Source organism: Phocoena sinus, chromosome 10, assembly GCF_008692025.1.
Source record: "Phocoena sinus isolate mPhoSin1 chromosome 10, mPhoSin1.pri, whole genome shotgun sequence".
Classification (NCBI taxonomy): Eukaryota; Metazoa; Chordata; class Mammalia; order Artiodactyla; family Phocoenidae; genus Phocoena; species Phocoena sinus.
The window spans coordinates 59822263-59835272 of record NC_045772.1 but is presented as its reverse complement, the minus strand read 5'-3'; the positions used below and the strand labels follow the sequence as shown (position 1 = coordinate 59835272).

The following is a 13010-nucleotide window of genomic DNA, read 5'->3' as shown; positions in this document are numbered from 1 at the left end:
ACTCTGATGATTTCCAAATAGTGTGATTCCCAGTGGATGTCTAAAATAACACTGCATTTTCACAGTTAAGTGCGCCAGTTAGAGAAATGCCTAAGAGAGTTAGAATCATGCCTTTGAGGTTAATGAGAAAATGGGACTCCACAGGTCTCGAAGTACAGTTGGGGTGTAGGGTAGCTAATTTCTCAAACTTCCTCGAACAATTTGATCTGTTTTACCATAATTAGCTATATACCAGGGCAACCAGATGATTCCCACTGGGGGAATGAGACTTTTGCATCCTGCTATGAGTTATCTTAAATAAAGCCCATGGAAAATAACTCACAATTTTAATCTGTCTCATTGGGCCCTATTAAAAAGTAAATTTAGTCAAAGAACAAAATGAGAAAGAACTTTAAGAAATCTCTGAATAGGTGATTACAGGGCAAGATAAAGTTGAAATAGTTTTAAGTAGTACATTACATGTTTAAAAATATAGGGTCAGAGACAAGTGTTTACTTAAGTTTTCACACTTGTCGTTCACACACAGACACGCACACACACATACTCGCAAGAATCTCTTGGGTGAACGTCAGCATTATTGGAGTAGTTTCCAAAGAGTCCACATGTTAAAAGTAATTTTAGTACATATTCAAACACTATTATTTTCTGACTCCTTTCACAGGGAATTATATCTGCCCTTGACCACATCATTTTTTTAAAAAATCTATTTGAAAGAGTGATTTGTAGCTTCCTGTTTAAATTCATTTTACATTTCTTAACGTCTAGAAGTTAAAATTTTATTTACAGTTATTTTTCCTCAAGGGGAAATAGCTTTCTTCTATTATTCATCAGGTTTAATAATCTAGAATAAATTGGGAAAAAATAAAAACTCTTTTTCTAAAACTGTTTTCTTTATATATGGACAAATTTGAATCACTGTTTCTCTTCTAACACATGTAAAGTAACATTTTACCCAATTTCTTGGCATTTTAAATATATATATTCACATATGTATTTTTAAAATCATTTTGAATAGTAAGATGCAATTAAACCATTTCTCTTGAGATGCTGTTATTGGGAGAATGAATGAAGATATTTCCATTAGTCAATCAGATAAACACATTACAATCTTTACTTCACTCAGTTAATATACTCATTATTTGTATTCCCTTCAAGGTCACATATACAGATTATAGATTTTATATAGATTATCTCAGAGCTATTGTTTGATTGATTAGATTGAGCAGTTGCTTTGAACCACATTAGAAACTGTTGTCATATGTTGCTCTAGCAATATTCTCAGCTAGTCCTTCTAACCAGAGCAGCCACACAAGAGAATAATAAATTAATTTCACCACTCATGATTTAGGATTTGATATCAACTAAATATCTAAATCATATCACAAGCAACCTGTAATAACAATTACGTATACACAGGATTTGAGGAATGGCTACCAAAAAAATCCTTGTCCAGATCTTCTCAAAGACATCTATTATACTCAGCCATCTTTAAAGAGTTTTCTCCCTGTCACCCACCAAGAGTTCAAAATAACTCTGGGAAGATAATTATGGGGAGGAATTCTCTATGATGATTAAAATTAGTAAATATGAAAGAAGAGAGTGAAATGGTGAAAATGATGAATCTAATCTACATAAAACAATGCATAGGGTCTTTCTACTTACATTTTCAGAATAATTGAAAAGGAAAACAAGGCACTATGTTAGCTGTTCATCAAAAATAAAACATTTTATACCTTCTGATTGAGGCTAATTTCAGACACTAAATAATTAAGCTGTAATTCAAAGGTTTCTTTTACATTTCCCAGAACCTCATATCATTTAGAGGTGGAAGATTTATTATTTTTTAAAAAAAGAGGTAATGTTTAAATTTTAAAGCTTTTCCTTAAAGTAGAAAAATATTCTTGTTATCATTTTTAGTGAAATAAGAGAATTTCAGTTTTGATTATAGGTTATCAGATGATTATGGGACAGAAATTAATTAATGATATATTTAATTATAGTTGTTTATCTTATAGCATTCATGCATATAAATAATCCCCCCAAAGATTGGAAACCATATTCTACCTAAAGATAGAGGGTGGGATCAGGAAGGAGTGATACAATGGGTATTTAAATTTTAGGTACCCTCTTTTAGTGTTTATTTGACACTTTCAAATGCAAAATGTTTTGTGTTTTTTTTATGTCAGAGAAATGCTTTAAATAATTTAATTTAACAGACAGTTCAAAATTAATTCATTCTATATGCTTCCTAAATGAATAACCAATTAGGATACACTTGAATACGTTTAATCAAATGAGAATTTCATATTTTTGAAGGCAGTCTATTTCATTTTCAAATGGCTCTGCTTTTTAGAATGAATTTCTTCATACTAAGAGGAAAGGTGCTTTCCTGTTAGTTCCTCCCATTGTTTTAAAAGCTACCTTTTTCTTCTTTAAGAATAAATCAGGACTTCCCTGGTGGCGCAGTGGTTGGGAATCCGCCTGCCAATGCAGGGGACACGGGTTGGAGCCCTGGTCTGGGAAGATCCCACGTGCCGTGAAGCGGCTGGGCCCGTGTGCCACAACTGCTGAGCCTGCACTCTAGAGCCTGTGAGCCACACTACTGAGGCCCGCGCGCCTAGAGCCCGTGCTCCACAACAAGAGAAGCCACGGCAATGAGAAGCCTGAGCACTGCAACGAAGAGCAGACCCCGCTCGCCGCAACCGGAGAAAGCCCGCACACAGCAGCGAAGACCCAACACAGCCAAAAATAAAAAAATAAATAAATTAAAAAAAAAAAAAAAAAAAAAAGAATAAATCAAACCTCTTGTCCTTTTACATGTGTAATGATAGTAACTTTGGGTTTCTTGTATAATATTCAGCTTCCCTAACAACTTCAGTCAAACCTTATCCGTCAAGACCAAACATAGTGATCCTGTCCACCCTTATGCTCTTGATATTATTTTACCTGGGTCTTTCAAATGTAGTAGCACTTAAAATTGAACAGAATTGGGCTTCCCTGGTGGCACAGTGGTTGGGAGTCCGCCGGCTGATGCAAGGGACACGGGTTCGTGCCCCGGTCCGGGAGGATCCCACATGCCGCGGAGCGGCTGGGCCCGTGAGCCGTGCCCGCTGGGCCTGGGCGTCTGGAGCCTGTGCTCCGCAACAGGAGAGGCCACAACAGCGAGAGGCCCGCGTACAGAAAAAAAAAAAAAAAATGAACAGAATTATTGATTTATTTATTTGAAAATATTTATTTGGTGCTCGCTTCTTGAAAGATGTAGATAAAGTCTGTGGACTTCTTGGATTGAATATTTTGGAAATCACTGATGACCATGATATGCTCTTAAGCAGCGTATAAGTTATTGTGGAGAGGGATTCCAGGGAATTATAAATGCTATTGAGAATAATAAAGTTAGGTGACAAAAACGAGTCATATGTGACACACTCTTTCTTTGATACACCCATAAAACAGAGTGAAGAAGGAAAGGAGGGAGTGATCCTGTTTCTTTGGGTAACTTTTAAATAATTTTAATAAATGTAATACTTTTCATAAAATTGCATATGTCACATTATCTTGAGAGCTAAAATGTCACGAAGCGCCAGGCTTTTTTTAAAAAGTGTAAAAATGTTCAGACTCGACTACGTTCAGATACAGGCACTGTAAATTCTGTCTACCAGACGGCACTGCTAGGGAGCTTTTCATGGACAAGTCCTATACTCTATACGATGAAATAAACTGCCTCTGAACTTAACTAACTGGTAGGATGTGAATATAGTTATATGTCATTTCCTTCCTTACAAGGCATTTATTCAGCAGTTAGTACCTTGGACTGACTGTATTGCGTATACTGAAAACACATATAATTTGGTAAAAATTTGTAAGCATACAAAATCCTATTCTGAGTTATTATACTTATTACCAGATTGGTCAATGTTGCCAGATCCATCAATAATTATTAACAAACACCTGGCACCTGCTTTTCCCTAGTGACAACTGTATGTAGAAATTGAGAAAATATTACTTTTTGAGTCTTACCTAAGCATTATTTTTAAAAATTCAAAAGTTAACACCGAATGACCGTATGCATAGTGCTGTCTAGGAAAGGGTGTAGACACTGATTATATGCTTTGGTCTGTGTATTTGGGAAATTTCTCTTGAGTCAGGTGATCTGGTCACAAAGATTACTTTCGCATTATATAATTTGTTTGGCTTTTTCCTTCTGACGAAAGTAGAAAAACTTCATAAAATTAGGAGTCTCAGGAACCCTGCCAGATGGATGACTCTGAATTGTTTATGCTATAATACATGAGCAATATTTGTTGAAGAAATGTTCATTATTCTGAAATACCCTTAAAGGATATGTACATGTTAGATTTGTTTGATTAAATAATGGAATTATTAAAATCTATTTTAATTCATGAAATTTGTAGGGAAAACCACTGAACACTTTAACCATTAAAGACATGTCAAGCTAGAAGAAGAGTGTATGGCAATAATTAATTTTTTCCAGGAGAGTAAAATGATAGAGTTAAAAAAAATAGCGATATCTACGTCTGTAGAACTTCAGTTAAAATGGCTTTTGAATTATTGAATTTTTCAGTTACAGGTAAGGAATACCTCATCTCAGAATAATGTAAGCAAATGATAAAAGGGGGGAACATTATTGTCTGCAGTAGAAAATTGCAACACATGTATTACTAAAGCTGGATTCACCAGCCTGTAAGTCATAATGACTCAAGATAATTATTGCAGCTCTAGGCAGTGTTTTCTTCTCATTGACATCACAGTAACGATTACTCTCTTACCTTGTGCTACAGCTCTTGCGAGCTCCGGAGTTCTATATTCCCAAGTTCAAGTCTGATTGCAAAGGTATCACCTTCTTCTGTTTGCTTAAATAAAAACTCAAGAGTTAGTCTGATTGGATCTTTCAGAGTCATGTATCAGAGTTTGAGCAAATACCTTCTGAGGCCTTGGTCACAAGCCCCGCATGTTCTATAGTGCTAACATGTAGTCTGAGAATCGGGAAGGTGTGTTTTTCCAATGAAAAAGAAGGCAAAGGGACAATGGTTGCTCAGGAGATAAAAATTCAAAAAATGCCTCATACACATTAGAATTAATAAAGGAGGTAGAAAGGAAAGCATAGTGAGATGTATTTAAAATAGATTTCTCTCCTCCAACCCATGGTTGGTGGAGGGTCAAGAAAATGTACAAATTGAGTATTTTATACTTCTAATTTCCTATCAGATTCCTGAAACTACAAATACAAGCTGACTAAGTTGATTTGGGGATTGGGGTGAGGTTAGGTAGATTAATACTATGACTGAATTAACATTCCATATCTGGGTTTTCTCTTTAGCCTCTTCATTTTCTTCCCTTTTATGCTTAAGAAATTTTTTTCACCCTAATCAGTTTATTCTTCGAGTTCGAACTTCCTAAATCTTCTGTTTCCGCTATCAACAGAAAGCTTATATTTGGGACCAGGCCCTGAGTAGTTAGGTATTTGCCTGAACAGGTTATGCACTTCTCCAGTGTAGTTGCAGGCCTCACTGCTACATCTATCTTAAGACAATGTGGGGAATGAATGTCCTATGAACAATTGACTAAAAAATTTGAGCCTGCAGTTCCAGCCCTGCTTGAATAGCACCTGGGGATAGAGTTGCCAGATGTAGCAAATAAAAATATAAGACATCTAATCAAATTTGATTTTCTGATGAACAAAGAATAATTTTTTAACGTACGCATGTCCCAAATATTGCTTTCTCGAGAAAGATAAAATGGTGCTAAATCCTTCTGGCCAAATATTTCACAGGACACACTTATACCAAAAAATTACTTCTTGTTGGGTTTCTCTGGTGGTGCAGTGGTTGAGAGTCCGCCTGCCGATTCAGGGGACACGGGTTCGTGCCCCGGTCCGGGAAGATCCCACATGCTGCAGAGCGGCTGGGCCCGTGAGTCATGGCCGCTGAGCCTGCGCGTCCGGAGCTTGTGCTCCGCAGCGGGAGAGGCCACAACAGTGAGAGGCCCACGTACCGCAAAAAAAACAAAACAAAACAAAAAAAACACAACAACAAAAAAATTACTTGCTGTTCATCCGAAATTCAAATTTAGCTGAACATCCAGCATTTTTTTGGCAACTCTGTCTGGGGTCCCCGAAAATAGGGGACCTCAGCCTCCAGAGCTGATGGTCACCACCTCAGGTGAAAGAAGCATGAAGCCACTTAGGGCTGAGCCCGTCCAATTTCAACACATCCTCCTCCTCTTGCCTCCACCCTTAGCTCAGAACATGAGGAAAAAGTCTCTCCCCTTGTCTTGTTCAGATACCGACTCTATCAGGAAGTCATTCCTTGAGTCTAGCTTTGATGCCTCATGTTGCACTCTCAGTCCAAGTGTGTCTCAGCCAGTCCTTGGTAGACTGAGGGGAAGTGAGTTCATGTCCTTCTCATCAGGTCTTTTCTGCATTGCAAGATCCTAGACATCCATTCCTTCCCCACCCTGTTCTTCCCCGGGCTATCTAACCCTTCCTGACCCTTAGTCCATTTCCTTGCCCTGAAAATTGGACTGCCCTCAGTTGGACGGTAAAACAACAAAAATTCTTTTGGACGGCAATTTGGCAATATGTTTCAAAAGCTCTGAAATTGTGTATATGTTTTGACTCAGCAATTCCATTTCTAGAAGTTTGTGCTCTGAAAAGCATAAGTATACAAAGATATAACTGCAGTGATATCTATCTCAGCAAAAGCAATAACAAAAATATTTAATTCCAATAATAGAAGATGGCTTTAAATTTTAGTATCCAACTATATAGATATTAAAATAATGCTTTAGAAGCCTATTTATATGGTAAAAAATGTTACAATATATTTTGATAAAGTGGAAAACAAAAGTCGTGAGCAATTCACACAATATAATCCCATTTTTTTAATTTTTAAAAATACGTATATATACATATACAGAGGGAAAGCAGACCACAATAAGTTCCCAAGGGCATTATTAACACCGAAGTATTAATAGTTACTGTCTTTTCTTCTGGATGCAAAATTCCCTGCAATTAACAGTGTTACTTTTGTAAATGAAAATCAGTGCTATTTTAAAGGCCCTCGGGTACTGTGCCTTGAGAGTGATTTTCCTGCTTATATTACACTGTCCCTGTTGCAGCTTACTGCTGAAGGAGAGTTTATAAACAAGCAAGAATGGGCTGCCCAAAAAAAGTAAAATGGTGCTAGATCCTCCCGGCAGGCAAATTAAGGTGGCTTCAAGCACAAATAGTGGACAGTTTACAAGAAACAAAAGCATCATCGTGGGAATCCAGGAGCCAGACCAGACCTTCTGATCAGAGTCAGAGTCTAGAGATGTATGTGCATTTCTACCCTAGGATCAGAGGAGATGAAGAGGAAGTCAGTCCATGGGTGAGAAAGAAGCTAAGAAGAGAATATCAACATCTCCGGGATCCCGGGAGAGAACCTGTAAGTCACAGCAAAGTAACGAGCCAGATGCTTCCAGTCCTAAAGCAGCACCAAGCACGACTCGGCACCTGAACCGCCAAAGCCAGGTCAACTATTCCCTGCCCTGTTCCTACCCCAGGTCAGACCTCGCACCTGAAGTAAAGGAGCTCATGTGGTAGTGGAGGTGACTGATGGGAAAGAGAAAGGCTTCCAGTGAGGAGTCTGGGAGAAGAGGGAGAAACACTGTCTACAGGAATCGTAGCCCAGGAAGGCACCCTGAACCTCATGAAAGACCAGAATTGCTCAATCATCGCACAAAACGGGCACCTCCTCAACCTCCCCCAAGTGCATGTCTCTCCAGCTTTGTACCTACAAACAAGTCAGGTCAAGGCCGTAAGAACAGGCCCCAGAAGCCAAGCTCTGAGCAGCAGGTCAGAGCCCTGGGCCCTCGAGCTGGCACCCACACCACCCAGAGCAGGGACTCCAGCTGAGCCCTCCTCCTTGAAAATCTCCAAGGATCAGGCCCTTATCTCCAAGAACTTGAGGGGGTCAAGGGCTCCAGACATATCTCTTCACGAGCTGCCTCATTGCCCCATGACCTCTTTGTTTCTCAGTGTAGACCAAAGGGTTGAACATGGGAGTGACAGCTGTGTAGAAGACGGCAAGGATCTGGTCCCCGTCCTGGGAGGAGCCTGCCCATGGCCTCATGTAGGCAACAGTCCCCGTCCCAAAAAAGAGCGTGATTGCAAGTAGGTGGGAGGAACAGGTAGAGAAGATTCTTCAACGTCCCTGGGATGTCACGACCCCAAGGATGATGCTAAGAATACGGGCATAGGAGGCTACAGTCAGTGAGAAGGGGGTCAGGATAAAGGCTATCGTGAGGGCAAGATTGCCCACCCACTTCACCCCACAAGGTGCTCGAGCTGGCCAGCATCAGCACAGGCAGGATGTCACACAGGAGGCGATGGATGGTGTTGGCACCAGGGAAAGGCAAAGTGAAGATGAAGATGGAGTGAGTGGTGCCGGTGATGATGCCCATGTGGTGGGAGGTGCCCACCATGTGCACACACGCTCCCTGGCCCATCAGGGTGGAGTGATGCAGCTGCCGGCAGACGGCAGCATAGCGGTCACTGGCCATGGCCGTGAGCAGGCCGCGTTCAGCGATGACAGGGAGCGAGAAGTACAGCTGGGTGAAGCAGCCAGTGGGCGGGATGGTGGGGCCGGAGGAGAGGAGGTCGGCCAGCATCCTGGGCACGATGGTCTTGGTGTAGAGGAGCCCCGCCGCAGAGAAGTGGCGCAGGAAGAAGTGCATATGGGCGAGTGCAGGGCAGCGTCTGCCAGTGTGAGGAGGGATCAGCGAGTTGCCCAGCAGGGTGACCCGGTAGACCAGAAGCACCCCCAAACGTGTGTTTTTGATCCGTTGATCACACAATAAGAAAAAATCATATATGAAACATGAAAAGAAAAAGATGGAATTTGTTTTAACATATTTTGGTATTTTTAAATATCTGATTTACTTTCAACCAATTATGCCTACTTGTGCCTTTGGAAATATTTTTATCAGTAGTTTAATTTTGCAATTTGGTGAATAGCGAATGTTTCCGATTGTCAGTGCACAATTTTCAGACATATGCGTCATAGAAAGGCTATGAGAAGAGCACTTAGGTTGTTTACAGGTTTACGATTTGAGCATTTCTACAAGTTCCTGTAAAGTTCCGTAAAATTTTAAGTTCTCTTGATTGAAGTAAAATTTCTGCAATCAATCTTAACCACAGAATGCATTGCTTCGTTCTCAGAAACTAGATTTTAGGTAGATTGGTGGCTCAGTGGTTGAGAGTCCGCCTGCCGATGCAGGGGACACAGGTTCGTGCCCCGGTCCAGGAAGATCCCACATGCCGCGGAGCGGCTGGGCCCATGAGCCATGGCCGCCGAGCCTGCGCATCCGGAGCCTGTGCTCTGCAACAGGAGAGGCCACAACAGTGAGAGGCCCGCGTTACCGGAAAAAAAAAAAAAAAAAAAAGAACTTCTTTTAAACCTCATTTAACACCAAAGTCCTGGCTGCCTTAGGTATTTTTGCTCTACCACTTTAAAATTTTTAAGTGAAATAAAAGATAGTATTTCAATAAAATAAAATAATAAAATAGTTATAAATAAAAAACAGGAAGGAGGTGGTAGAGAGTCCGGGTAATGGACCCAAAAAGGCAGACTTTTTTCCGGAAGAGCAGTGTAACTCTGGAGGTATTCAAAATGATATCACATCTTCCCCGTGTGGTGAATCTCTGAGTAGCCACGTTCCAGGTCATCCCCTCTCTCTGAGCTGTGGGTGAGATGGTAAAAGGAAGGGGGCTTGAAGGATCTACTTGTCCAGACTCCAGTCTACAGAGGAGGAAGCTGAGATCTGGAAAAGCTCATCTGGTTCATCCTGGATCATTCAGTGAATTAAGGGCGGAGCCGAGCACGCCTGACAGGGAAGAGCCCACTCTCGCCTTAGGTAGGACGTCTCCATCAGGTCCATAGGTAGGTGAGGTGATTTCCACCAGACCAGATTTCACATTCCTGGAATACACCTGCTTGCCATTCCCCTGCCTGAGAACCTTTCTCCTTTTCTCCTCAAGTTTGCGTCCTGCCCACCTTTCCCGGCCAAGCACAGACACACCCCCTCTAAGAAGTCTCCTCTGCTTCTCCCAGAGAAACCACATCCCCTCCACAGCCTTCCATGCTGTATCATTTCAAAACTTAGTAACTTGAAACAACAAGCATTTATAAACTCAATGTTTCTGAGTCAAAATTCCGAATGTGGGGGGCTTCCCTGGTGGCACAGTGGCTGAGAATCCGCCTGCCAATGCAGGGGACACGGGTTCGAGCCCTGGTCTGGGAAGATCCCACATGCCATGGAGCAACTAAGCCCGTGCGCCACAACTACTGAGCCTGTGCTCTAGAGCCCGTGAGCCACAACTACTGAGCCTGCGTGCTGCAACTACTGAAGCCCACGTGTCTAGAGCCCGTGCTCCACAGCAAGAGAAGCCACCGCAATGAGAAGCCTGAGCACTGCAACAAAGAGTAGCCCCTGCTTGCTGCAACCAGAGAAAGCCTGCACGCAGCAACGAAGACCCAACGGCAGCCAAATAAATAAACAAATAAATAAAATTTTAAAAAAATATCTGAAGGTTGACAACTGCAAAGTAAAAACATTAAAAGAAAAAAAATCCGAGTGTGACTTAGCTGGGTGCCTGTGGCTCTCATAAGACTGCGGTCAAGATGGCAACCAGGATGCCCTTATCCCAAGGCTCCCCTGGGAGAGGGGCTGCTTCCAAGGCTCACTCCTGGGGCTGCTGTCAGGTCTCAGGCGCTCACTGGCTGGGGACACCCATTCCTTGCCATCAGTTCCAGCTTATACCATGGCACAGCTACCTTCCCTCCGAGGGAGTGAGCAAGGGAGAGAGTGAGAGAGCGTGAGCCAGCAAGATGGAAGTCAGAGGCTTTTTGTAACCCAATCTCAAAAGTGGCAGCCCATTACTTTTTTTTTTTTTTTTTGGCCACACCTTGCGACAGGTGGAACTTCCCCACCCAGAGATCGAACCCAAGCCTCCTGCAGTGGAAGCGTGGAGTCTTAACCACTGGACCACCAGGGAAGCCCAACAGCCCATTACTTTTGCTGTGCACAGTCAGTTAGAAGTCCCTAATTTTAGCCCCAAAATGTCCAGGTTACAAAAGACCGTGCCTGTGATCTTGATCACTCTCTCTCACGCTCCCTCGCTCGCTCAGAGGAAAGGCATCTGCCACGTTGTGAGCCCCAACATGTCAAGGACCTGGTGTGTCCGTTTGCTCAAGGGCAGGGGATTACATGAGGGCCTGAGCTCCAGGAGGTAGAGTGGCTGGGGGCCAGCTGCAGGGGCTGCCTGCCACACATGTGCAGCTCTGCTACAGTGGACATTGCCCGAGCATCTGCTGACTCTAGCCCTAGTTGAATAATCACTTTAGTTAAATCCTATCATCTGCCTAGTGAACCAGGTGTTATTATTATCTCTTTGCAGATGAGAAGGCTGAGGCCGGGACGTGTGATAGGTGTGACTTGCCCAAGTCCCATTAGTCAGTAATCGAGCCAGGACCCAAACCCAAGCCTCTGACCCCAAGTCCAATGCCCTTTCAACCTCAGCTGCCTGTCACTGATCACTCTCCAGGTTAGACTCCTGATTTCACCACCAAGCTGTGTGACTCTGACCTCTCAGAGACTCGGTTTCCTCATCTGTAAAACAAAGATAATTCCTACGTCATAGGGTTGTTGTAGGAACTAAATAACGTAATGTATGAAAAGCACTTAGCACAGTGTCTGGTATATAATAAAACTCAGCATTGTGTCACATGAATCAGGGGAGAGGGAGAAGGTGAGTTCACCATGTCCATTTCCACCCTGGTTTGGGAAGACAATAAAATTTCAAAACCAAGAAAGAAGCCACCCAAAGGATACCAAGGTTGAAGGAAAAGTACCTTGAAAGTTACTACTTTGAGTAGAGAGGAGCTTTAGGAGGCCCTCCGCTCCCAGCCTCTAGGGCAAGGAGCGGGTTTTCTTCATCATGTCCTGTGACCTTTCTCATAATAACATTTTTTTTTTTTTTTTTTCGTTATGCGGGCCTCTCACTGTCGTGGCCTCTCCCGTTGCGGAGCACAGGCTCCGGATGTGCTGGCTCAGCGGCCATGGCTCACGGGCCCAGCCACTCCGCGGCATGTGGGATCTTCCTGTACCGGGGCACGAACCCGTGTGCCCTGCATCGGCAGGTGGACTCTCAACCACTGCGCCACCAGGGAAGCCCATAACAACATTTTTATTCAGATGAAAATAGAAATTGGTTGGCTGCAGTATCTGGGGTGTGGGTTGATGGGTGGACATGAGGGGAGCCAAGGAGAGGGAAAAAGAACTGAAGAATAATAAAAAAAGAAACGGGATCCGTGGCTGTCAGCCAAGCCCACAAAGATTAGAAGATGAAACGGGTCTCAAGATGCAGCTGAAACCATCAGGTTAGACCCAGGGAACTAGAACTACAGTGGCCTCCAGCCTAGAGATCACAAAGACACACGTAAGTCTAGGAAATCCATGTATCCTGAACCCCAGACCTTCCTGACTCTCCTGGGCTGAGCTTTCACTTCGTGGGGAAAATGGGTAAGTGAAAATCTCACAGGTGCTAAGAGCTCCTGAGAGAGTGAGCTTGGGGCAGGAGACTGGCTCTCCAACCCCCTGAGATCCTTTTAGCTCTGAAAGTCTAAGGAGCGTTTTACGTACATCCACATGTAACTTAATGATTAACAAATACTTTCTCCTCTGGGTTGCTGTGTAAGTTTTTTTTTTTTTTTTTTTGGCTGTATGCGGGCCTCTCACCGTTGTGGCCTCTCCCATTGCGGAGCACAGGCTCCGGACGTGCAGGCTCAGCGGCCATGGCTCACGGGGCCAGCCGCTCCGAGGCATGTGGGATCTTCCCAGACCGGGGCACGAACCCGTGTCCCCTGCATCAGCAGGCAGACTCCCAACCACTGCGCCACCAGAGAAGCCCACTGTGTAAGTTTTAACTAATTCCTCAGGGTCAGCCAGGT

General features: G+C 43.0%; 1 protein-coding gene across 1 annotated transcript; it reads right to left on the bottom strand.

Annotated features, from left to right (window-relative positions):
* Positions 1-7973: 7973 nt before the first annotated feature.
* LOC116760151 (olfactory receptor 9) lies at positions 7974-8817 on the bottom strand (the record flags this gene model as incomplete). Its single annotated transcript, XM_032644568.1, is given in 4 exon segments — positions 7974-8324; positions 8326-8736; positions 8739-8775; positions 8777-8817. Coding segments are annotated over 4 exon segments (840 nt in total), but the record flags the coding sequence as incomplete, so codon positions are not given.
* Positions 8818-13010: the final 4193 nt, after the last annotated feature.